General features: G+C 45.9%; 1 protein-coding gene across 1 annotated transcript; it reads left to right on the forward strand.

The window, feature by feature from the left end:
- Positions 1 to 11,001: 11,001 nt before the first annotated feature.
- Positions 11,002 to 17,434, forward strand: Spink2 (serine peptidase inhibitor Kazal type 2). The gene is made up of 4 exons (XM_038317713.1): positions 11,002 to 11,044; positions 12,440 to 12,501; positions 15,402 to 15,511; positions 17,389 to 17,434. Exons 1-4 carry the CDS (start codon positions 11,002 to 11,004, stop codon positions 17,432 to 17,434), a joined length of 261 nt encoding a protein of 86 aa, XP_038173641.1.
- The last annotated feature ends 3,199 nt before the right edge of the window (positions 17,435 to 20,633 follow it).

Genomic DNA, 20,633 nt, shown 5'->3' on the forward strand with positions numbered 1-20,633 from the left:
TCTATCTATCTATCTAGAGAGGAGGGGAGAGAGAGGTCCTGCTAACTAACTGGGAATGTATGGGCTTTAGAAATCTCAAAAACCCCACCTCCAGCGACACACCTCTTCTGACAAGGCCACCACCTTTGATTCTTCCCAAACCGTTCCACCAACTGGGAATGATGCATTCAAACCCTGGAGCATGGAGGCCCTTGTCATTTGTGCCACCACCTGGGGGTCATGTGCCTCTCTCAGCTGAGTCACTACTTGCTCCACTCCACTCTGTCAGTGTCACTTGTTTGATGGCACTAGGTATGTGTCGTTGGAGTTCCCGAATAACCACTCAGAGGCTTAGTAATACTTAGATACCTTTGGCCGATGGCTCAGGCTTATTACTAGCTAGATCTTACATTTAAATGAATCCATTTCTGGTGTCTCTCAAACTTTGCCTTTTTCTCCTGTATCTCTGCTTGGATTTCCCCCCGTCTCTATTCTGTCTTGCCATAGGCTTAAGAAGCTTTATTTATCAAACAATGAGAGCAACACATATTCCCAGCATACAGAAGGACATCCCACTTCAGGGATGAAGCAAGGACCTTGCGCATACTATACAGCCCCCCACCCCCACCCCATAAGCAAACCAGGCTGGCCTTGAACTCACAGAGACCTGCATGTCTCTGTCTCCTGAGCGCTGGGATTAAAAGCCTGTGCCACCATGGACAACACATTATTGATCCTACATCCTTACGAACAGTAGAATCGTTCTCCTTAAAGTGTGGGCCATTTTAACCATCAGCACTATTACTTTGGAAGGTCGGCAAAAAGCCTAATTTTGGAGCCCAGCATGGTGGCTCCTGCCTATAAAATCAGCACTTGGGAGGAGGACAGAGGAGGATTAGGAGTTAAAGGCCATCATGTTTACATAGTGAGTTCAAGGCCAGCCAGGATTAGAAGCAACCCATCTCAAAAAAAGCAAACAAATAAAGGAAAAACTAAGCAAATAAGTAAAAATATTTTTCTTGGAAAACAAGTAAAAATATTAAAGTGAACTTGAATAACAATGTCTGGAGACAACAGAAAACATGGTAACTTCAAACAAGTACTGTATATAAATGGGACACTGGCTTTATCAGCTGATTTCCACTAGAGGGCAGCACACATCACTAAATACAGTTTAGCCTATTTGCTTTTAGGAAATGACTTGAAGTCTTAGCTCTGTAATTATTCTGAAATGTGGCTGGAGTTCAAGTACTATTACTATTATTATCATCATTATTATTATTTTGTTTTTTCGGGACAGTTTTTTTTTATTTGTTTGTTTGTTTGTTTGTTTGTTTTTTTCTCTGCGTAACAGACCTGGCTGTCCTGGAATCGCTTTGTGCAGCAGGCTGGCCTTGAATTCACTGAAACCACCTGTACCTGCCTCCTGAGTGCTGGGATTAAAGTTGTGCACCTCTGCTGTCTGACTCAGGTATTATTTTAAGAGTGAACTACTTGCTTGGGTTTAGGAATACTTACTATTTTTTTGCATTGTGTATTTATTTATTTATGTGAATGTGTGTGTCTGTCTGTGTGTGTGTTTTTGTGTGTGTGTTTGTGTGAGTTCCTGTGTTTGCACAGCCAGTGCCTTTACCCACTGAGCTCTCTAGCTAACCTAGGAATACTTTTGTTTGATGCAAACTGTAAAGTGATATTTTCTTGGGTCTGGAGCGATGGCTTAGTAGTTAACAATGTCCACTGCTCTTAGAGGACCTGAGTTTGATTGGTTAGGAACTAATTACGTTTGGTAGCTCACAACTGCCTGTAACTCCAGCTCTACAGGTACCAACACCTTCGGCCTCCTGCATGCATGTGCACATACTCACACGCAAAATAAATCCTTTTTTCTTTGTTTGTTTCATTTTTTTTTCTTTCAGACAGGGTTTCACTATGAAGCCCTGGTTGTCCTGTAACTGCTCTGTAGACCAGGCTGGCCTTGAACTCACAGAGATCCACCTCCCTCTGCCTCCTGAGTGCTGGGATTAAAGGTGTCCACTACCATCTCCTGATGAAATAAAACACATCTGCAGGGTGTGGTGGCTTGGGGGTGGGATGGAAGGGGAGAGTAACGAGATATCTTGGTGGGGGCATTTTGGGGCTAGGGAGAAACTTGGTGCCAGGGAAACTCCCAGGAATCCACAAGGATGACCCCAGCTAAGACTCCTAGCGATAGTGCATAAGGTGCTGAGCAGCCTGCTGTAATCACTTCAGTGACTCCCCTAATACCAGAGAGCTTTCATCCAGTAACTGATGGGTGCAGACGCAGAGATCCACAGCCAAGTACTGGACTGAGTTCCAGGAGTCCTGTTGAAGAGAGGGAGCAGAGTTGGGGGGTGTGGAGTGCAGGGGTGGAGGGTGTGCAGGTCATGACGGGGAAGCCACAGAGACAGCTGTGTTGTAGGACTTTAGCAGAGTCCCTGTAGCTGAGTAGACATTAGAATGAGCAGCTGTTTGCTAGAAGTATGTTGATCGTGCAGAATCCTCGTGGATAGCAGCGATTGCTTTTCCTGGAGAGGCGTCGCAGACACCTCAGGCACACCCGAGGCTCCTGTATTATTGGGTATTGCAAATGATATATGATAAAGGACTAGAGCTAAGGGGGTGGGTGATGCTGTCCTTCAGTGTACAAGATATGCAAATTAGATTAGGTATGTTGGTATGAGAAAATACTTTGTGTAACAATCAATAAGGCTGTTTGGGGTTCAGTCCATCAGAGAGGCTGAGCCTTCCTGCTGCCACATAGGCCGGGAAATTTCATCTTGGAGTGCCTTCTTTCTTCAACCAACATGCTGACCTGAGCTCATGGGAACTCACGGACTCTGAACCAGCATGGGACTGACCTAGGACCTCTGCATATGTGTGACAGTTGTGTAGTTTGGACTGTTTGTGGAGCCCTTAGCAGTGGAACCAGGACCTGGTGCTTGAGCTGACTTTTGGGAACTGTAACTGGAGGTTCCTCTCCTGCCCTCCAGTTCCTGAATATTCACTTTGAGGCTTAATATTAATTATAATTGATTGGCCAATACTCAGGCTTCTTATTGGCTAGCTCTTACATATAAATTAACCTATTTCTATTAATTTGTGTATTGTCAAGAAACCATAGCATTACATTATTATTATTATTATTATTACTATTATTATTATTATTATTGTTTTTGAGACAGGGTTTCTCTGTAGCTTTGGAGCCCATCCTGGAACTCACTCTGTAGATCAGGCTGGCCTCGAACTCACAGAGATCCACCGGCCTCTGCCTCCCAAGTGCTGGGATTAAAGGCATGCGCCACCACTGCCCAGCTGTTACCTCCTTTTCTACATTTCTTGTTTCTGGCATCTCCCAGACTCTGCCTTCTTTTTTCCTTTTCTTTGCTTGGATTCCTCACCTGGCTCTATTCTGCCTGCTATTGGTCAAATAAGCTTCTTTATTAACCAATGATAATAAAACATATTCACAGCATGCAAAAGGGCATTCCCACCCCAGGGAATCTATTCCACAAGCTGGGTTGCCTCTTCCAGCCTTGATGCAGGGGGAGGAGCTTGGTCCTGCCTCAACTTGAAGTGCTGTGCTTTCTTGACACCCAAAGGAGGAGGCCTGCCCCTTACTGAATGAAGACAGGAGGAGGAGGAGTGGATGGGGGAGGGTAGAGAGGTGGAGAGAGGAGCAGAGGAGGGAGGGAAACTGCTGTCAAAATGTAAAGTAAATGAAAAAAAAAAGCGTTGCCCTGGTTTTGGTGTCTCTTTACAGCAGTAGAAACCCTAAGACCCCTGCATATAAAGCCAAATCAGAATATTTTGGTTTTGGTTAATCTGGTGGTTTGAATGACAATGGCCCCATTGACTCACAGGGAGTGGTATTATTTGAAGCAACAGTGGATGCCTTTAGAAGTAGGTGGTCAGAATAATAAAAATAGCAATAATAATAACCATCTTATCTTTAAACAAAGAAAGGAAATACCATTATAGGAACAGCAGGAACAGATTTCAAGATCAGGAGAGAACTGACCATTACTAGTGGGTTTTAAGTCTAGTGTGTGCTGCTTTCCGTCCTCTGGAAAGACAGCCCTGTGCTCTTAACTGCAGAGCCATCGCTCCAGCCAGCTTTTACATTCTATATGCCCACTTTCACGCCCTGTTTCCCAGGCTTTAGAGGTTGGGATGTTGTACACATTGATGAGGGCTGAGCACTCAATAGTCACTTTCTCAGATCTGTGTTTCTGCTGTTTTCTTGGAGATAAGATGGAATTTTAAGAGACTGGTACACGATGTTTGGAGACAGGGTCTCACCAAGTAGCCCGGTCTGGCCTGGAACTTACAGAGATCTGCCTGCCTTTCCCTCCTGAAGTTTCACCACACTCAATGATAAAACAGTCTTTAAAATGGTCATTACATACAGAGAAACCTTGTCTCAAATCCCTCCCCCAAATTCATTATAAAAAATTTATTATAAAAATGTCATTACAAAAACTTGCAAATAAATTAAAAAAGAAAAGGTATCATTCTGTAGACCAGGCTAGGCTGGAATTTACTATGTTCCCCAGGGTGGCCTCAATTCTTTTTCCTCAGTTTTTCAAGTGTTGAGATTAAAGGCGTGAGGCACCCACTCTCAGTTCCAACAAAAGAATTTAAGCTGGACGGTGGTGGCGCACACCTTTTTTTTTTTTTTTTTTTTTTTTTTTTTTTTTTTCCGAGACAGGGTTTCTCTGTAGCTTTGGTGCCTGTCCTGGAACTAGCTCTTGTAGACCAGGCTGGTCTCGACTCACAGAGATCCGCCGGTGGCGCACACCTTTAATCCCAGCACTTGGGAGGCAGAGGCAGGCAGATCTCTGTGAGTTTGAGGCCAGTCTGGTTTACAGAGTAAGTTGCAGACAGGCTCCAAAGCTACAGAGAAACCCTGTCTCGAAAAAACAAAAAAACCAAACAAACAAATGAAAAAAAAAAGAATTTGAAGAAGATTCTAAGTTAAAAGCCTTCCTGGGCCATTTAGCACGATCTTGGCAGATACAAAAGAATTGAAGAGGCCATATGGTACAGGGGGTGCCAATTTGACACAAACAAGAGTCTTCGGAAAGAAGGGAACGTCAACTGAAAAAATGCTTCCCTAAGATCCAGCTGTAGGGCATTTTCTTAATTAGTGAATGAAGGAGGAGAGCCCAACCCAGTGGGGATGGTGCCATCCCCGGGCTGGTGGTCTCGGGTTCTATAAGAAAGCCAGGGTGAGCAAGTCAAGCCAGTAAGCTGCAGGCTTCCATGGCTTCTGCCTCAGCTCCTGCCTCCAGGTTCCTGCCCTGTGAGAGCTCCTGTCCTGACTTCCCTTGCTGATGAACAGCCCTGTGGGAGCCTAAGTCAAGTCAACCCTGTCCTCCCTGACTTGCTTTTGGTCATGGTGTTTCATCACAGCAAGAGTAACCCTAACTACGGGGAAAGTGTGTTGTGAACCACGGAAGTGGTCCCTGCTCATCTGATCATCATCCTACCTCATCTTCCAATTTCCATAAGAGGCCAAACTGTACTTTCCCAGAGTAAACATTCCACTGTTCACCGCTACATAGTAGGTTATAACTGGCCTCTTCTTAATTCTACCAGTTTCCTTTTCACTATAAAACATACAACTTTCTTGGGTCTCTATGACTCTTCCTAGCCATAGGCACACTTCTTTTCCTTCTAGTACCCCCAAACAGTTGACCACAGCTTTGGTTAGGGCAGTGGTCTCTGTTATTGAACAACTTTGCTTTCTCTGGGAGTCTAGGACCCCTTATCATAGTTTTCTATATATACGCTCTTAATCTATTCCCAAGCTTACCCCTTTGGTGGAACTCATCCATCTCAGTGTTAGACAAACCATTCTGCACTCTGTGTCGTATGACACCCATCTCTCCTGGGCTATCCCTGTTGACTCTGGCTGGTTTAGTCCCAGGCAATGTTTTGTTTCTCCCTGTGGGTTGGAATGGCAGGATCCTGGATCCTTGCTGTTCTCACTTGATGGCTTCCATCTTAAAATAAGGTTTACTTCATTATTTATGTGTATGCGGAGGGCAGACGAGGTCATTGGGGCCCCCGGAGCTGGGTGGCTATGAAATGCTTGATGTGGGTGCCAGGAGTTGCACCCAGCCTGGGTCGTCTGCACGAAGTCTTAATGGGTGAGTCATCTTTCCAGCCCACAGTTTATTCTGTTTGCTGAGACATTAATCTGACCACTTAAGGACACAGTTTATTTCTTTGCTGAGATATTGATCTGATTATTTCAAGAGTTTATTTATTCAGGTCACGTACTCGGCTGTGTAGGCACAGGACTACTCTTGAGGGATACAAAAGTCAGATTAATAAGTGGCCTCACAGGCTAGAAATGCCCTGCTCTATGATAACACAATGGTCAAAGTGATACAATTAGGAGACAAGCCTTCCTTACCCAGAAATAATTGCTCACTTGATATCAAGGTGAAGAGAAAGAGAGACTTCAGCTAGTGCCTTAATACGATAACTATCTATTAATATAAAATGATAACATTATTTGTGGGTGTGGAGGGAGGAAGCAGGAGGCTGTGCGTTCCAGAGTCTGGATTAATTTCAGAGTGGGTGTGCATAGGGAAACTGCACAACCATGCCATACTGTAGTGAAGTGTGTCACATTACACACTCAGCCAGAGACCAATTCTTTCTTGAAAAACCATTTGCTTAGCCAGGTTCTTACTATGTAGCTCTGTTTGGAGACGAGACCTTATGTAGGTCAAGGTGACTTCAAGCTTGCTGTATTACTGAGAACAACCTGGAAGTCTTCAATCTCTGCTTCTACCTCCCAAGATCAACCATTGCTGGTTTAAGTCACCACACCCCACCATTTGAGCCACAGGGATTGTTTTCTGCTTTATCGAGTTGTTTTTATGAGGAGCTTTTTCAACAGTTCCATGACTTTAGTCACAAGACTATCCAGGAACAGTTGGAGCATCCTGGATTATTGGGGACTGCCAACAGTGCACCATAAGGGCTGAAGTGGCAGGGATGTGATGATATCCTTCATGGAACAGATAGAATAGATCAATTATCTTTAAGAGGTGGAGCCCAGGTAAGGCGTGGTTTTCTGGGACCCTAGGAAAAACCTGTGCACCGCCCAGGTTCCCCCCACCCCGTCTCTGCACCAGTCCCATGGGACACCGCTGTGCTTGGATGTCTCATTTCCTGTTTCGTGAGTTTTCCCCTTCTAATGAATAAAACTATAATTGTTGTATCCTTCAGCTAGCCTGGTTATTTCAGCAAGCATTCCCGATCTGCAGACGTTGTGAGCCGAGAGATGGTTGAGAAAGCTTCTGCAGCTGTCTAAATTGACGTCAGCATCAGGCCAAGCCCTGAGGTGGACTGAGGAAACCCTGTGACTAGAACATAGTCAGGGGACGGGATGCGGGGGTGGGGTGACTTGTGAAGCTCTGGAAGCTACAGGGCTTCACTTTCAGTTTTTACTCCACTTAATATACTTCAGAAACTTTGTTCTTGGTCATGTGTTCCGAGACAGGCTGTTATGTATTTCAGTCTGGTCTCAAACTTGCTACGTATCTAAGGGTGACCTAACTCTCATGATCCTCTTGCCTCCACCTCCCAAGTGTGGTAATTACAGGAGCATGCTACTTCACCTGGCCTTCAGAGGTTTGGCTTTTGTTATCGTTGTCGTTATTTGAGACAGGGTCTTATTATGTAACCTTGACTGGCCTGGAACTTGGTATGCGATCAGACTGGCCTTGGAACTGTCTGTCTCCACCTTCTGAGAACTGGGGTTAAAGGCAAGCACCGCTACACCTGGCCTTTTTGAAGGTTTTAACATAGTCCTCCGAAATAGATATCTTGGAATTTGTTTTGGTTGGTGGGGGTGTGAACTGTGTAGTGGTTGTAGGGTTTGTGGTGGAATTGAGAGTGGGGTTTGTGGAGGAGTAGGGTGTTTGTGGGCTGAAGATATGATGGGAGATGGGGTATGTATGATGTGTGCAGAGTCTGGGTCTTTGAGGGGCTGGAAAAGTGATATCTATGCACGGTGTATAAAGGAACAGGGGCATGGAGGTGCCCATGCGTGGCGTATAGAGGAAAAGGGACACGGAGGTGCCATGTGTGGTGTATAGAGGAACAGGAACACGGAGGTGCCGTGTGTGTATAGAGGAACAGGAACACGGAGGTGCCATGTGTGTATAGAGGAACAGGGACATGGTGGTGCCCATGCATGGTATATAGAGGAACAGGGACATGGTGGTGTGCATGTGTGTAGTGGTGCACATGCATAGTGTATAGAGAAAGGGGCATGGTGCGGTGTGTAAAGTGTTGGAGTATTTGAAAGGGTGATGGGCATGAGCGAGGTGTATGGAGAGGTAGATAGAGAGTTGTGGAAGGCTAGAGTGTCTGGACGTTGAAAGGGTTGTGGTGTGTGTGGAAGGCTAGTATGTGGAGTGGTGTGGTGGGATCTGTTGGGGATGGAGTATTTAGAGGAGTGGTAGGGATGTGTGTGAGATGTAGAAAAGTGGAAGAGTGGGGGATCTGTTTGTGGGGTGTATTGTCATGAGAGGTCTGGGGGTTGTGTTTGGGGTATGTGGAAGGGTGGAGAGGTGGTGCATTGTGTGCTGCATACAGGAAGGATATGTGGAGATGGGATGTGGGATTCCCCTCTGTATGCCGTGAATACCATTGGTTAATAAAGAAACTGTCTTGGGCCTGAACAGAGAAGAATAGAGATAGGCAGGGGAAACTAAACTGAATGCTGGGAGAAAGAAGGTGGAGTTAAGGAGAAGCTATGTAGCTCCATCAGAGACAGTCACTGGATGAACACTGCTGGTAAGCCACAGCCACATGGTAATACACAGATTAATAGAAATGGGTTAAATTAATATGTAAGAGCTAGCTGATAAGAAGCTAGAGCTAATAGGCCAATCAGTGATTTAATTAATACAGTTTCTATGTGGTTATTTTGGGGCTGAGCAGCCGGCCTAGACAGTTTCTCTGTGTTACTCTGGCTGTCCTAGAACTAGCTCTGTGGTCCCATCTGGGCTCAAACCCACATTGACCCACCTGCTTCTGCCTCCCAAGAGCTGGGATTAAAGGAGTGCACTAACACTGCCCAGAGAGGGGTACCACCACTGGCTGAAGAGGGGTACTTTGACTGTGTGTGTGTGTGTGTGTGCTGGGGTGTGGAAGACTGGAGAGGTAATTGTCTGTGGGAGGTGTGCATGGGGTATGAAAGGTTTGGAAGGGTGGTGGGTATGGGGGAAGGAGAAGTCTCGGAGGGGTGATGGGTTGTGTGATGGGTTTTGTGGGGGATGTTTGAAAGACTGAGGTATGTAGAGGGTTGAGAGTGTGGTGAGTAGGTAGAGTGTGTAGTGAGGTGTGTGGTGAGGGTGTGTAGGGAGTATGTGGAGAGTGTACTATTGGAGAGAATGGTATGATATGTTTGGGGTGGTTTGTTTGGAAGGATAGTACTGGTATGTGGGTTGTGTCAAAGGTGTGTGTGTGTGTGTGTGTGTGTGTGTGTGTGTGTGGTGTGGAGAAGTGGAAGAGTGGTGGGTTGTGGAAGAGGACTGAAATATTTTGTGGGTTGCCAGTGAAAAGTTTCTGCACCCTGATAAGTCTTTTGGTGGATGCAATAATAGGAATCAGACCAAATCAAACCAAATTAGGAAAAGCCCAGGTTTAATGGATACCAACACTCCCAGATGGCTTTCCAGCCCCCCCAGAGAGGAGACAGGAAGACTGGAAAACCACATGCTTGTTCTCTGAGGGACAATTTAAATACTCCGTGGGAGTGGTCTTGAGCATCTCTGGGGAGGGTCATCGTTTGGCGGGCTTTCTTGGGGGGTGAAGTCTGGACTGAGGCAACCCCCGGGGGAGGGGCTTGGGATGGAACTTCCACCCAAACATCCAGGGTGGGGGCTCATTTAAGTATTCGGTGGAAGAATGACAGATTGTGTGGTTCTTGAGTGTGTAGGGGATGGGTTAGGTGAGATGTGAGGTATTTGGAATGTTGAAAGTTGTGTGGGGGGAGGTGGAGGAAGAATGGTGGGGTATGTGTGGGGTGTGTGGATGGGTGAGGTTTTTTTTTTTTTTTTTTTTTTTTTTTTTGGTTTTTCGAGACAGGGTTTCCCTGTAGTTTCTAGAGCCTGTCCTGGAACTAGCTCTTGTAGACCAGGCTGGCCTCGAACTCAGAGATCCGCCTGCCTCTGCCTCCCGAGTGCTGGGATTAAAGGCGTGCGCCACCACCGCCCGGCTGATGGGTGAGTTTTTTATGGGTGGAGGGATAGTGGAGATGTATTTGGAGTATGTGGAAGCTTAATGGATTCTATGTAGAGGCATGTATGGCTTTGGAGAAGGGGTCAGGTTGCGGTGGAGTGTGTGGTTGAGGGTGGGGTTGAGATAAGGTGGTTGGAGCACTTGAGGGGAGGTGAAGACGTGTGGGATTTGCGGAGGGGTTAGATTGTGCGTACCTGTGTGTGCTGGGTGTGATGTGCTGTGTGTGATGTGCTGTGTGTGAAGTGCTGTGTGTGAAGTGTTTGGGGGTGGAGGTGCGGAAGGAGGCTGCAGGATGAGGAGGGGTTTGTGGAGAGTTCAGGTGAGGTGTTATGTGTGGGCTGTGAGGACCCAGCAGGGTGTTTGGATCCCTGGAGAGGCATAGGGGTTGTATATGGGCTGGTGAAAGGTGGAGGGGGGGGTGCGCGGCGTGGTTCGCTTTGTGTGGACTTTGCGGAGAGGTTGGCTGCTTAGAAATCTGGAAGGTTTGTGCGTGTGGGCAGGAGGTATGCTTCCCCTAGTGCCTCTCCAAACCTCCCCCCTTCTCCTTCATCCCCTCTCCTGCCTGGCTTGTCCCTCTTTCTCTTTTCCTCCTTGTCCTGGTTTACCTAGTCTCCAGCCCGCCCTTTGCCCCTCCCCTTCGCACCCGCGTGGTGCCGCGGGTAACTTATAGACCCACTGCTCTTTTGATGAACTCTAGAGCCTTCCAGCAGAGCAGGGAGGATGGCTCTGGTGATGCTGCCACTGGTGCTGTTGCTCCTCACCGGGGACTTTGCAGGTGATGCTCAAATAGGGTCTGGTGTCTGGGACCGGTGAAGGGAGACCAGGTCAGAGATGAGAACGCTAGCCTGCTGGGCTTGAGCGGCGGATGCCTACCGTTACTGGCAGTTCTGCCCGGAGGGTCCCCCGTGGGAATGGAAGCTTAATGTGGGGGTCCGGCACCCCCTGAAGTTCCCATTGGGGCTTCGATCCCAGCTCTTTCTAGACATCACCCAACCACCTGCTCTTTCTCTCTTAAGCAGATTTTCTGGACTCCAGATAGGCAGTTGTATTTGTATCCACAGTCCAGTTGAGTTTGACCTGCGGTGTGCTGGACGTGGGAATGCCCAGGAGACCTTCCACTGGACGGAATTGATGTCTATGGGAAAGCAGTATTGAAATAATCATGCCTATACCAAGTTTTGTGTCTATTGAGCTTGGCATACTGGCTCATGTTGTAATCCCAGCACTTAGGAAGCAGAGGCCAAGAGAATCATGCTTTCAAGGCCAGCCCCTGCAACGTGGGCAGTTGAAGATCAGCCTGGGCTTTGGGAGCCCCTGTCTCAAAAATTAAATCCAGTTTTGTGTTTATCTGAATAAAAAAAAATCTTGAATACACAGAGGAAAGTTATCTTGTACTATTAGTCACTTCCCTGATGCTTGGAACTTCAAAATCAGTTTTCAAGAAACTCGATAGAAACAGAACCAGATGTTCTGTGCGTTTCTTAGAAGAGTGGGAAGAGGGGGAGGTGGTGGCCCATGCCTTTAATTCCAGCACTCGGGAGGCAGAGGCAGGTAGATCTCTGAGTTCGAGGCCAGCCTGATCTACAAAGCAAGTTCTGGGACAGTCAGAGCTGTTATGCAGAGAAGCCCTGTCTCAAAAAACAGAAAACCAAACCAAACAAAAGAAGCTCAAATCTTTTAGTTTCCCTTTCTGTGTTGAGTGTATGTGCGTGCATGTGTATTTTTGTAGGCATATAGAGCATAGGGGTCAACGCTGGTTTTGCTTGTATTGCTCTCCACCTTACTCTTGAAACAGGGTCTCTTGATGAACCCTGTGCTTGCCATTTCTGCTAGAAGGACCAGCCAGTAATACTTGGTATCCACCTGTCTCAGCCCCTCCCAATGCTGGGGGTTGTAGACCAAAGCCATCATGCCCAGCCCTGGATGCTGAGGGTCAGAACTCAGTTGACAGCAAGCACTTCAGTCACGGAGACAGCTCCCCAGCCCACAAACTGTTTGCACCCCACCCCTGTGAGCGAGCTTCCCTTGTGTGCTGGCTCACTTGTCTGAGAATGCTCACATGGGCTAGAGGCTGGCTTAAGGTACCATCTCTTACACGCTGGGATTTTAGGGTCTTTTATGAACAATTTACCACCGTCACATGTACCACGTCCGTGTTTTCTCATTACAGTCTCCTCCAACTCTTACGACTTTTCCGACCCTCACGTAGTTGAGCCTTCAGAATACAGAACAGTAAGTATGAATTACCAGCCCTGTTTCTCCCCGTACAGAGCAGCGCTGAGCCATTTTCAAGCCATACGACAGCCTCGATACAGATCAATGAATATACACTTTTCTTTTCTCAATATCCTCCTGCCTCAGTTTCCTGAGTACTAGGATTATAGGTATAAGCCACCGTGTCAGCTGAAAGTGGACATTTCAATTGAGAATAGCTCAGTCTTTCAAGGCCCCAAGGAGTTGCTTGTTTTAATATTTCCTTTAATAATTCATTTTCTGAGGTATGATAGTTACTTTCTTTTTTTTTTAAATATTTATTTATTATGTATACAGTTAGCCAGAAGAGGGCACCAGACCTCATTACAGATGGTTGTGAGCCACCATGTGGTTGCTGGGAATTGAACTCAGGACCTTTGGAAGAGCAGGCAATGCTCTTAACCACTGAGCCATCTCTCCAGCCCCCTGATAGTTACTTTCTAAATCAGATACTTCACCTATTTTGTTTTAGTTACTTCTGTGGACAGAAACAGTTGACTAAGAATTTCTGCATCAAGGGGTCTGCCCCATCATTATCATTTGGACAGAGACTCACTGGTTGGCAGAGGCATGGGAAGGTGTCAGCGTGGGGACAGTCTTCGGGTGTGGCCTGGCACAGCAAGGGACGCTGTAGGTAGGGTGCAGACACGATTACACTTGGTTGGTCCTCCGTTCCAGATGGCAGTTATTACTTGAGAGCTGACCACTTGGAGTTGTTAGAAGGATTATTTGTCTTCCTGGACTGGCTCTGTAGGCAGCAGTGTGATAAGGGGGAGGAGTGCTGCCTTGGGCTATCTGACTGAGAACGTTTTCTGCCTAATCAGCTTGCAAATAAATGATCCCAGCAGGTCTGAGAACAGTCCCCTTGATGGCTGGCTGAGACAGGTCTCCTGCGTGGCATAGAACCTTCAACTGTCCCATTGGTTGAGAGGTTTTGCTTTGTTTTGCCATGCTGGAGACAAGGCGCTGGGAGCACAGCTGGGCAGCACCACACCAGCATAGCATTCTAGACTCTTTTTTTTTTTTTTTTTTGGTTTTTCGAGACAGGGTTTCTTCTGTAGCTTTTTTTTTGGAGACTGTCCCGGAACTAGTTCTTGTAGCCCAGGTTGGCCTCGAACTCACAGAGATCCGCCTGCCTCTGCCTCCTGAGTGCTGGGATTAAAGGCGTGCGCCACCACCGCCCGGCAGCATTCTAGACTCTTGAGGTGGGGGTGAGGTTTGTTGAGACTCAGACTCAGGACCTGGTGGATGCCAGGCTGTCCTGCTTCTAAATTAAGAGTATATTTTCTATAGGGGTATTGTGATTTAAAGGAAAAGGGCCCCCAAAGGGAGTGGTACTCCTAGGAGTGTGGCCTCGTTGGAGCAGGTGTGGTCTTGTTGAAGGAAGAGCGTCACTGTGAAGGTGGCCTTTGAGGTCTCCTTTTTGCTCAAGCCATGCCCAGCGACACCGACCACTTTCTATGGCCTGCAAGATGTAGGGTTCTCCAGCACCATGTTATGCTGCCATGATCCCCCATGAGGATAATGGACTGAACCTCTGAACTGTAAGTGAGCCACCCTACCCCAGTGAAATGTTTTCCTTTCTAAGAGTTGCCATGGTCATGGTGTCTCTTTGCAGCTACAGAAACCCTGACTTAGACAAGGGGTATAACTCAGAGGCTGAGCACTTGACCTGTGTGTGTGCAGCTCTGGGTTCAATCCTCTTCACCGTGTACCCCAGCTGGAACTGTGGTCTTTGTAACACTCAAGGATCTCATGGAAAGATGAGGAATGAAGCAATATCAAATACTTCAGAAAGACTTGCTAAAAGACATTGCTAACCTCCCCCCCCAAAAAATATCCCCAAAACGAAAAGCCAGGTGGTGGTGGCACATGACAGGTTCCAAAGCTACAGAGAAACCCTGTCTAGAAAAACCCACCACCCCCAAACAAAAACAAAACAAAACAAAAACCAAAAATACCTGGAGCCAGGCAGTGGCAGCACATGCCTTTAATCCCAGCATTCAGGAGGCAGAGGCAGGTAGATCTCTATGAGTTCGAGGACAACCTGGTTTACAGAGCAAGTTTCAGGACAGGCTCCAAAGCTACACAGAGAAACCCTGTGTTGAAAAACTAGAAACCAAATAAGAACAACAACAACAACAACAAACCCCTGTAGTTTCTAGGTATTACATGAATTCTTTTAATTCCAACACTTAGGAGGGCAGAGGCAAGTAAATCTTTGAGGCCAACCTGGGTTACACAGCAAGTTCCAGGTCAATAGTAAAATCTTGTCTCAAAATAAATACCACCTCCCCACTCCATACTACCACTGAATTAGGTAATGGTGGGGTTGGGGTGGGGTTTCAACATGAGGCTTACTAAATGTCCAGATTCTCACTGTGTTTTAGACTATTGAGGTAAGGTCTCAAGTAGCCCAGGCTGGCTCAACCGAAGTGTGACGATGAACACCCGATCTTCTGCTTCTGCCTTCTAAGTGCTGAGATTAGTTCAACTGGTACCATGCTGGGCTCTGTTTGTTTGTTTGTTGGTTTTTGTTTTTAGACAAGGTCTACTTGTGTTCCCCAGGCTAGCCTAAAACTTACTATGTATCCCAGACTGGCCTCAAACTGGAGGCCATCCTCTTGCCTCAGCTTCTGAAGTACTGGAGCTACAGGTTTGAACCACACTTGACTCTGGTGTCTTTTTTTTTTCTTTCTTATTTTTGTAATTGTATTTTGGACCTTTGCATCTGATTTTTACATTACAAGGGGGACAGGGGCAAACCTAGGTATTTATTTAGGATATTTTTTTAATGAAATTTAGGGGATGTTGTCCCCTCTTAGATATTTTGTAATGGGTGTGTCTCAAGTTATTTCTCGATTTTTTTTTTTTTGTAGCCGGAATGTGATCATTACGACTACCCAGCATGTCCTAGGATCCTCAGCCCTGTGTGTGGAAGCGACTTGAACACTTATGGGAATGAATGCACCTTGTGCATGAAAATCAGGTCCAGTATTAAAACACCTTTTTTAGACCTATTATTACTTCATGTGTATGGGTGTTTTGCCTGCATGTGTATATATATGTACAACATGTATGTCTGCACCCACAGAGGTCAGAAGAGGGAGCTGGACCCCTTGGAACAGGAGTCACCAATGGGTATGGCTGGACTCAGACTTGGGGTTTTCTGTAAGAGCAACAAGTGCCCTTAACCTCCAGGCCCATTTCACACAGTTTTACAGTTGTACACCGGTCACGTTCCTTTTCCTTTCCTTTCCTTTCTTCTCTTTTTTTTTCTTGAATTTTGATTGTTGGAGGTAGTAACTCCTTTCTGGAATGTAGGAGTCAAATGTGACTTAAACTGTTTTTGGAGCTTTTGGAGCCTGTCCTGGAACTAGCTCTTGTAGACCAGGCTGGCCTCGAACTCACAGAGATCCATCTGCCTCTGTCTCCCAAGTGCTGGGATTAAAGGCGTGCCCCACCACCGCCCGGCTGTTTTTGGTTTTTATAGAGACATTTAAAAGACATAAACTTTTAAGTGCATTTTTCGGTCGAAGCTAGAGACAAAGTTTGTGATCAGTTAAGTGTAAGGCAGGAGCCAAGCTATGTCACCATTTCAATGTGCACTCACTCCAAATTAAGAGTGTGGGGGCTGGAGAGATGGCTCAGCGGTTAAGAGCACTAACTGGTCTTCCAGAGGACCAGGGTTTAATTCCCAGCACCCATGTGGCAGCTCACAATCAAAAATTAAAAGTGTAGTGGAGACAGGGTTGCTCAGTAGAAAATCTGCCTAAGATTCATGAGGCCCTGAGATCAATCTTTTTATTTTTATTTTTTTGAGACAGGGTTTCTCTGTAGCTTTGGAGTCTGCCCTGGAACTAGCTCTTGTAGACCAGGTTGGCCTTGAGCTCACAGAGGTCTGCCTGCCTCTGCCTCCCAAGTGCTAGGATTATAGGCGTGCACCAACACGGCCTGGCTACCTGAGATCAATCTTTAACTACTCCTTTTTTTTAAAAAAGATTTATTTATTTATTAAAGATTTATTTATTTATTACATATATGCAATGTCCCGCTTATACATATGTCTTCATGCCAGAAGAGTACACAAGATCTCATTATAAATGGTTGCAAACCACCATGTAGCTGGGAATTTTACTCAGGACTCTGGAAGAACAGCCAGTACTCTTAATCTCTGAGCCGTCTCTCCAGCTCACTGGGATCAGTCTTTATAACCGGTGGAAGGACACATTGCATGTTTAGAGGCTGGGATGTATCTTGGTAGAGAATTTGCCTAGGATACATAAAGCCAGTAAGTAGTTCAATCCTCAGCAGTATACTGACTCTCTCTCTCTCTCTCTCTCTCTCTCTCTCTCTCTCTCTCTCTCTCTCTCACACACACACACACACACACACACACACATACACACGGCTATGGTTAGTACTTAAATCTTGCAGAATATTATATTTACTTTTAGATTTAGAGGGGTATGCAGGTGATCTTCACACCCTATATTTACCAGTTGGCAGGTCAGGCTTCCTACATATACTTGGGAAAATGCTAAGGATTAAGCTATGGTACCTGACTCCCTTCATGGAGGGTCCATTCTCGCTTCTCAGTCTCCACTGAGCAGTCCAAGTCTTCTTGAGATGTTTTGTAGGCATCAGAGCCCTTTTTACCTTAGGTTTGGGTGGGTGGAGGGTGGAGGGGGGCAAGAAGATCTTCACCTTTGTGTTTTCCGGATGAACCTTAAAAAGTGACTAAGTAAATGTCACCCTGAAAGGAATTTAATGCATAATGGACATAGGGCCGCAAACTGCAAGACAGTTGACCTGCTTTCAGCACGGTAGGCACTGATACAGTGTGTATGGTTGTTCATTTTGCAGGGAGGATGGGAACCCTATTAAAATCATCAAAGATTCGCCTTGCTGATGGGCAGTTGTATGGACGAGCAGTTTAAATTTGCAGCCCTGGTGACTTTTGCACTGCTTCACTTATGCGGAATAAAATGAGCATTCAACGCCTCTTGTTTTCTCTTGAAAATACTTCTTCCACCCTAGGGGAATTTTGTTTTTCCCAGTTTCAGGGTTTTCTCACCGAGCCCGAGAATGAAATGGACACAGACAGACTAACAGGAGAAAACACTGCACGTTAATTTGCTGCAGGGTTTTCATGGTGAGAGCCTCCTAGAGAAAATGGTTGGATGCAGCTAGGGGAGTCAAGCAACTTCTAAATGTATCAATATCAAGGGGTTCAAAATGTGGGTACAACTTTAAAAAAACTAATAGGAAAACCAAGAGAAGGTAAAAATAAATGATGAGGAAAGATGGGATCAGGGCAAAAAGTTTATGGAAGACAGGAAGGAGGAGAGAGACCAGGAGGTGGTTTAGGAGAGATTAGGGGTATTGGGGAGCAATGGTGAAGGGAAAGGAGAATTAAAAAAAAAACTTATTTTTGTTGTTATTGCTTTAGACAGGGTCTCTCTGAGTAGCCTTGACTGTTCTGGAACTCACTCTGTAGACCAGGCTGGCCTTGAACTCACAGTGATCCGCCTGCCTCTGCCTCCCAAATGCTGGGATTAAAGGCATGGGCCACCATCACCTCCTGGTTAAGAATCTACTAAAACTTTATTTGCAAGTACCATAATGATCTCTATCTAATACTTTCTATGCTAACTTAGGTGTTTTTTTTTTTTTGGTTTTTCAAGACAGGGTTTCTCTGCAGCTTTTTTTTTTTTTTTTTTTTTTTTTTTTAGAGCCTGTCCTGGACCTAGCTCTTGTAGACCAGGCTGGCCTCGAACTCACAGAGATCCGCCTGCCTCTGCCTCCCGAGTGCTGGGATTAAAGGCGTGCGCCACCACCACCCGGCTTTAACTTAAGTGTTTTTAAAGGAACCAAGGAAGGAAACACACAGACAGATGGTGTTAGAATTAAGCACATGTTGAGTTAGACAGAGAGCGGCTAGGAAGGCAGAAAGAACTCTAGTAAAGCTGGTCTTATATATGGACTGCCTCTGTTCTCAATTTCTGTCCTTGGATGTTCTTTCTGGAATAGGAATATTCTCCCCACCCCCCCCCCACTTTTTTTTTTTTGTCTTGAGACAGAGCTTATGGACTGAGACACAAGGGGGCAGTGCCTCCCTGACAACCTGCTGCCAGCTGGCAGGACCACAGGCTGCCAGCAGCTCAGGGATGCTTTAACTGGGAGTCACATTTCGTTTGTAAACTGCTTCTGAAGTCTCATGTCTTTTGGTTCCTTGAAGATGTCACTTCCATGAACAAAGCTGAGCGGCAGTCCAGGTTATTGTGAAGAGGGGACGACAGAGGCAAAGAGAAGCCATGTTGCCTTCTCGGTAGTTAGGGAAAGGCTGTTGGACTGTGGCTGGAGAGGCTGAAGTGGAAGAGCGGCCTGGGGGAAGGTTTGAGTTCAGATGACCACAGCTGACCATCCCTTTGGCTCACCATCCTTTACCCTGGTCAAAACGCCAAGGGATGTGTAATAAGCTCCAAAACTTGCTTAGCTGTATGGCTTATGAAGTCTTTTGTGCTTTATGGAACACTTTTGCGTATGATTTTTTTTTTTTTTTTTGCCTCCACTTGGAAATGGCTTGATGTTTGACTTCCACTTTAATGACTTTTATTATTGGCAGGAAGAATGCCAATGTAGTGACTGAAGCTAGTATTAAAAATTCCTGAGCGGAGCTGGGCGTGGTGGTACACACCAAGCCAAGCCTCAGAAGGTCAAAGCAGGACTTTCTAGAGTACTAGCGGTTCCGGGCCAGCTACATGGGGAACCGGCCTCAACAACAAAGCCTGGTACATGCCTATAATCCCAGCACTTGAAGGGTTGAGGGAGGCAGATCAAGAATTTGAGGCCAACCTAGACTATACAGGTATCCCCTGTCTCGAAAAACCAGCCAGCAAATCCTGACTGAGTAGAGTTAAATGTTAATGGCATTACATTGGCCTTGCAACAAATACTAGGCCCCTTGTTCAAGATCCTATACAGGTAGGGTTTTCAAAAGGTTTAGAATATTGGCCATGGAGGTTGACAACCAATTTCATTCTGGAAAGGAGCAGCGAAGGGGGACCATAGAAGCCTGTGCTCCTCGAAGGCCTTCAGAGACTCCATGTCCATCAAATCAGTAGTAAAAGACCATGGAACAGTTCAGTTTCAGAATGGAGAGATGGCTCAGCAGTTAAGAGCCCTGACTGCTCTCCTAGAGGACCCGGGTTCGATTCCCAGCACCCAACAGGGCAGCTAACACCTGTTTGTAACTCCAGTTCCAGGGCTTCTGACTCCCTCACACAGACATGCATGCAGGCAAAACACCAGTTAACATAAAAATTAATTATTAAAAAGGACATCTATTCTGTCTTACACCTGTAAGAATGGTCAAGATCAAAAACACTGATGACAACTTATGCTGGAGAGGATGTGGGGTAAAGGGAACACTTCTGCATTGCTGGTGGAAGTGCAAGCTGGTACAGCCTCTTTGGATACCAGTATGGCGATTTCTCAGAAGGTTAGGAAACAACCTTCCTCAAGACCCAGCAATACCACTTTTGGGTATATACCCAAAGGATACTCAATTGTACCACAAGGACATGTGCTCAACTATGTTCATAGTAGCATTGTTTTTTCATAATCAGAACCTGGAAACAACCTCAATGCCTCTCAACCAAAGAATGGATAAGGGAAGTGTGGTACATTTACACAATGGAGTACTACATAGTGGAAAAAATAATGACATCTTGAAATTTGCAGGCAAATGGATGGACCTAGAAAACATCATTTTGAGTGAGGTAGTCCAGACCCAGAAAGCAAATATAATATGTACTCACTCATAAGTGACTTTTACACATAAAGCAAAGAAAACCAGCCCACAACTCACAATCTCAGAGAACCTAGACAACAATGAGGATTCTAAGAGGGACATACATGGATCTAATCTACATGGGAAGTAGAAAAAGACAAGATCTTCTGAGTAAATTGGAAGCATGGGTACCATAGGAGAGGGTTGAAGTGGAGGGGAGAGGAAGGAAGGGGAACAGAGAAAAATGTAGAGCTCAGTAAGATCAATAAAATAAATAAAATTTTTAAAAAGGACATTTTAAAAAAGTGTTTGGTTA

Source organism: Arvicola amphibius, chromosome 1 (assembly GCF_903992535.2).
Source record: "Arvicola amphibius chromosome 1, mArvAmp1.2, whole genome shotgun sequence".
In the NCBI taxonomy this organism is placed as follows: Eukaryota; Metazoa; Chordata; class Mammalia; order Rodentia; family Cricetidae; genus Arvicola; species Arvicola amphibius.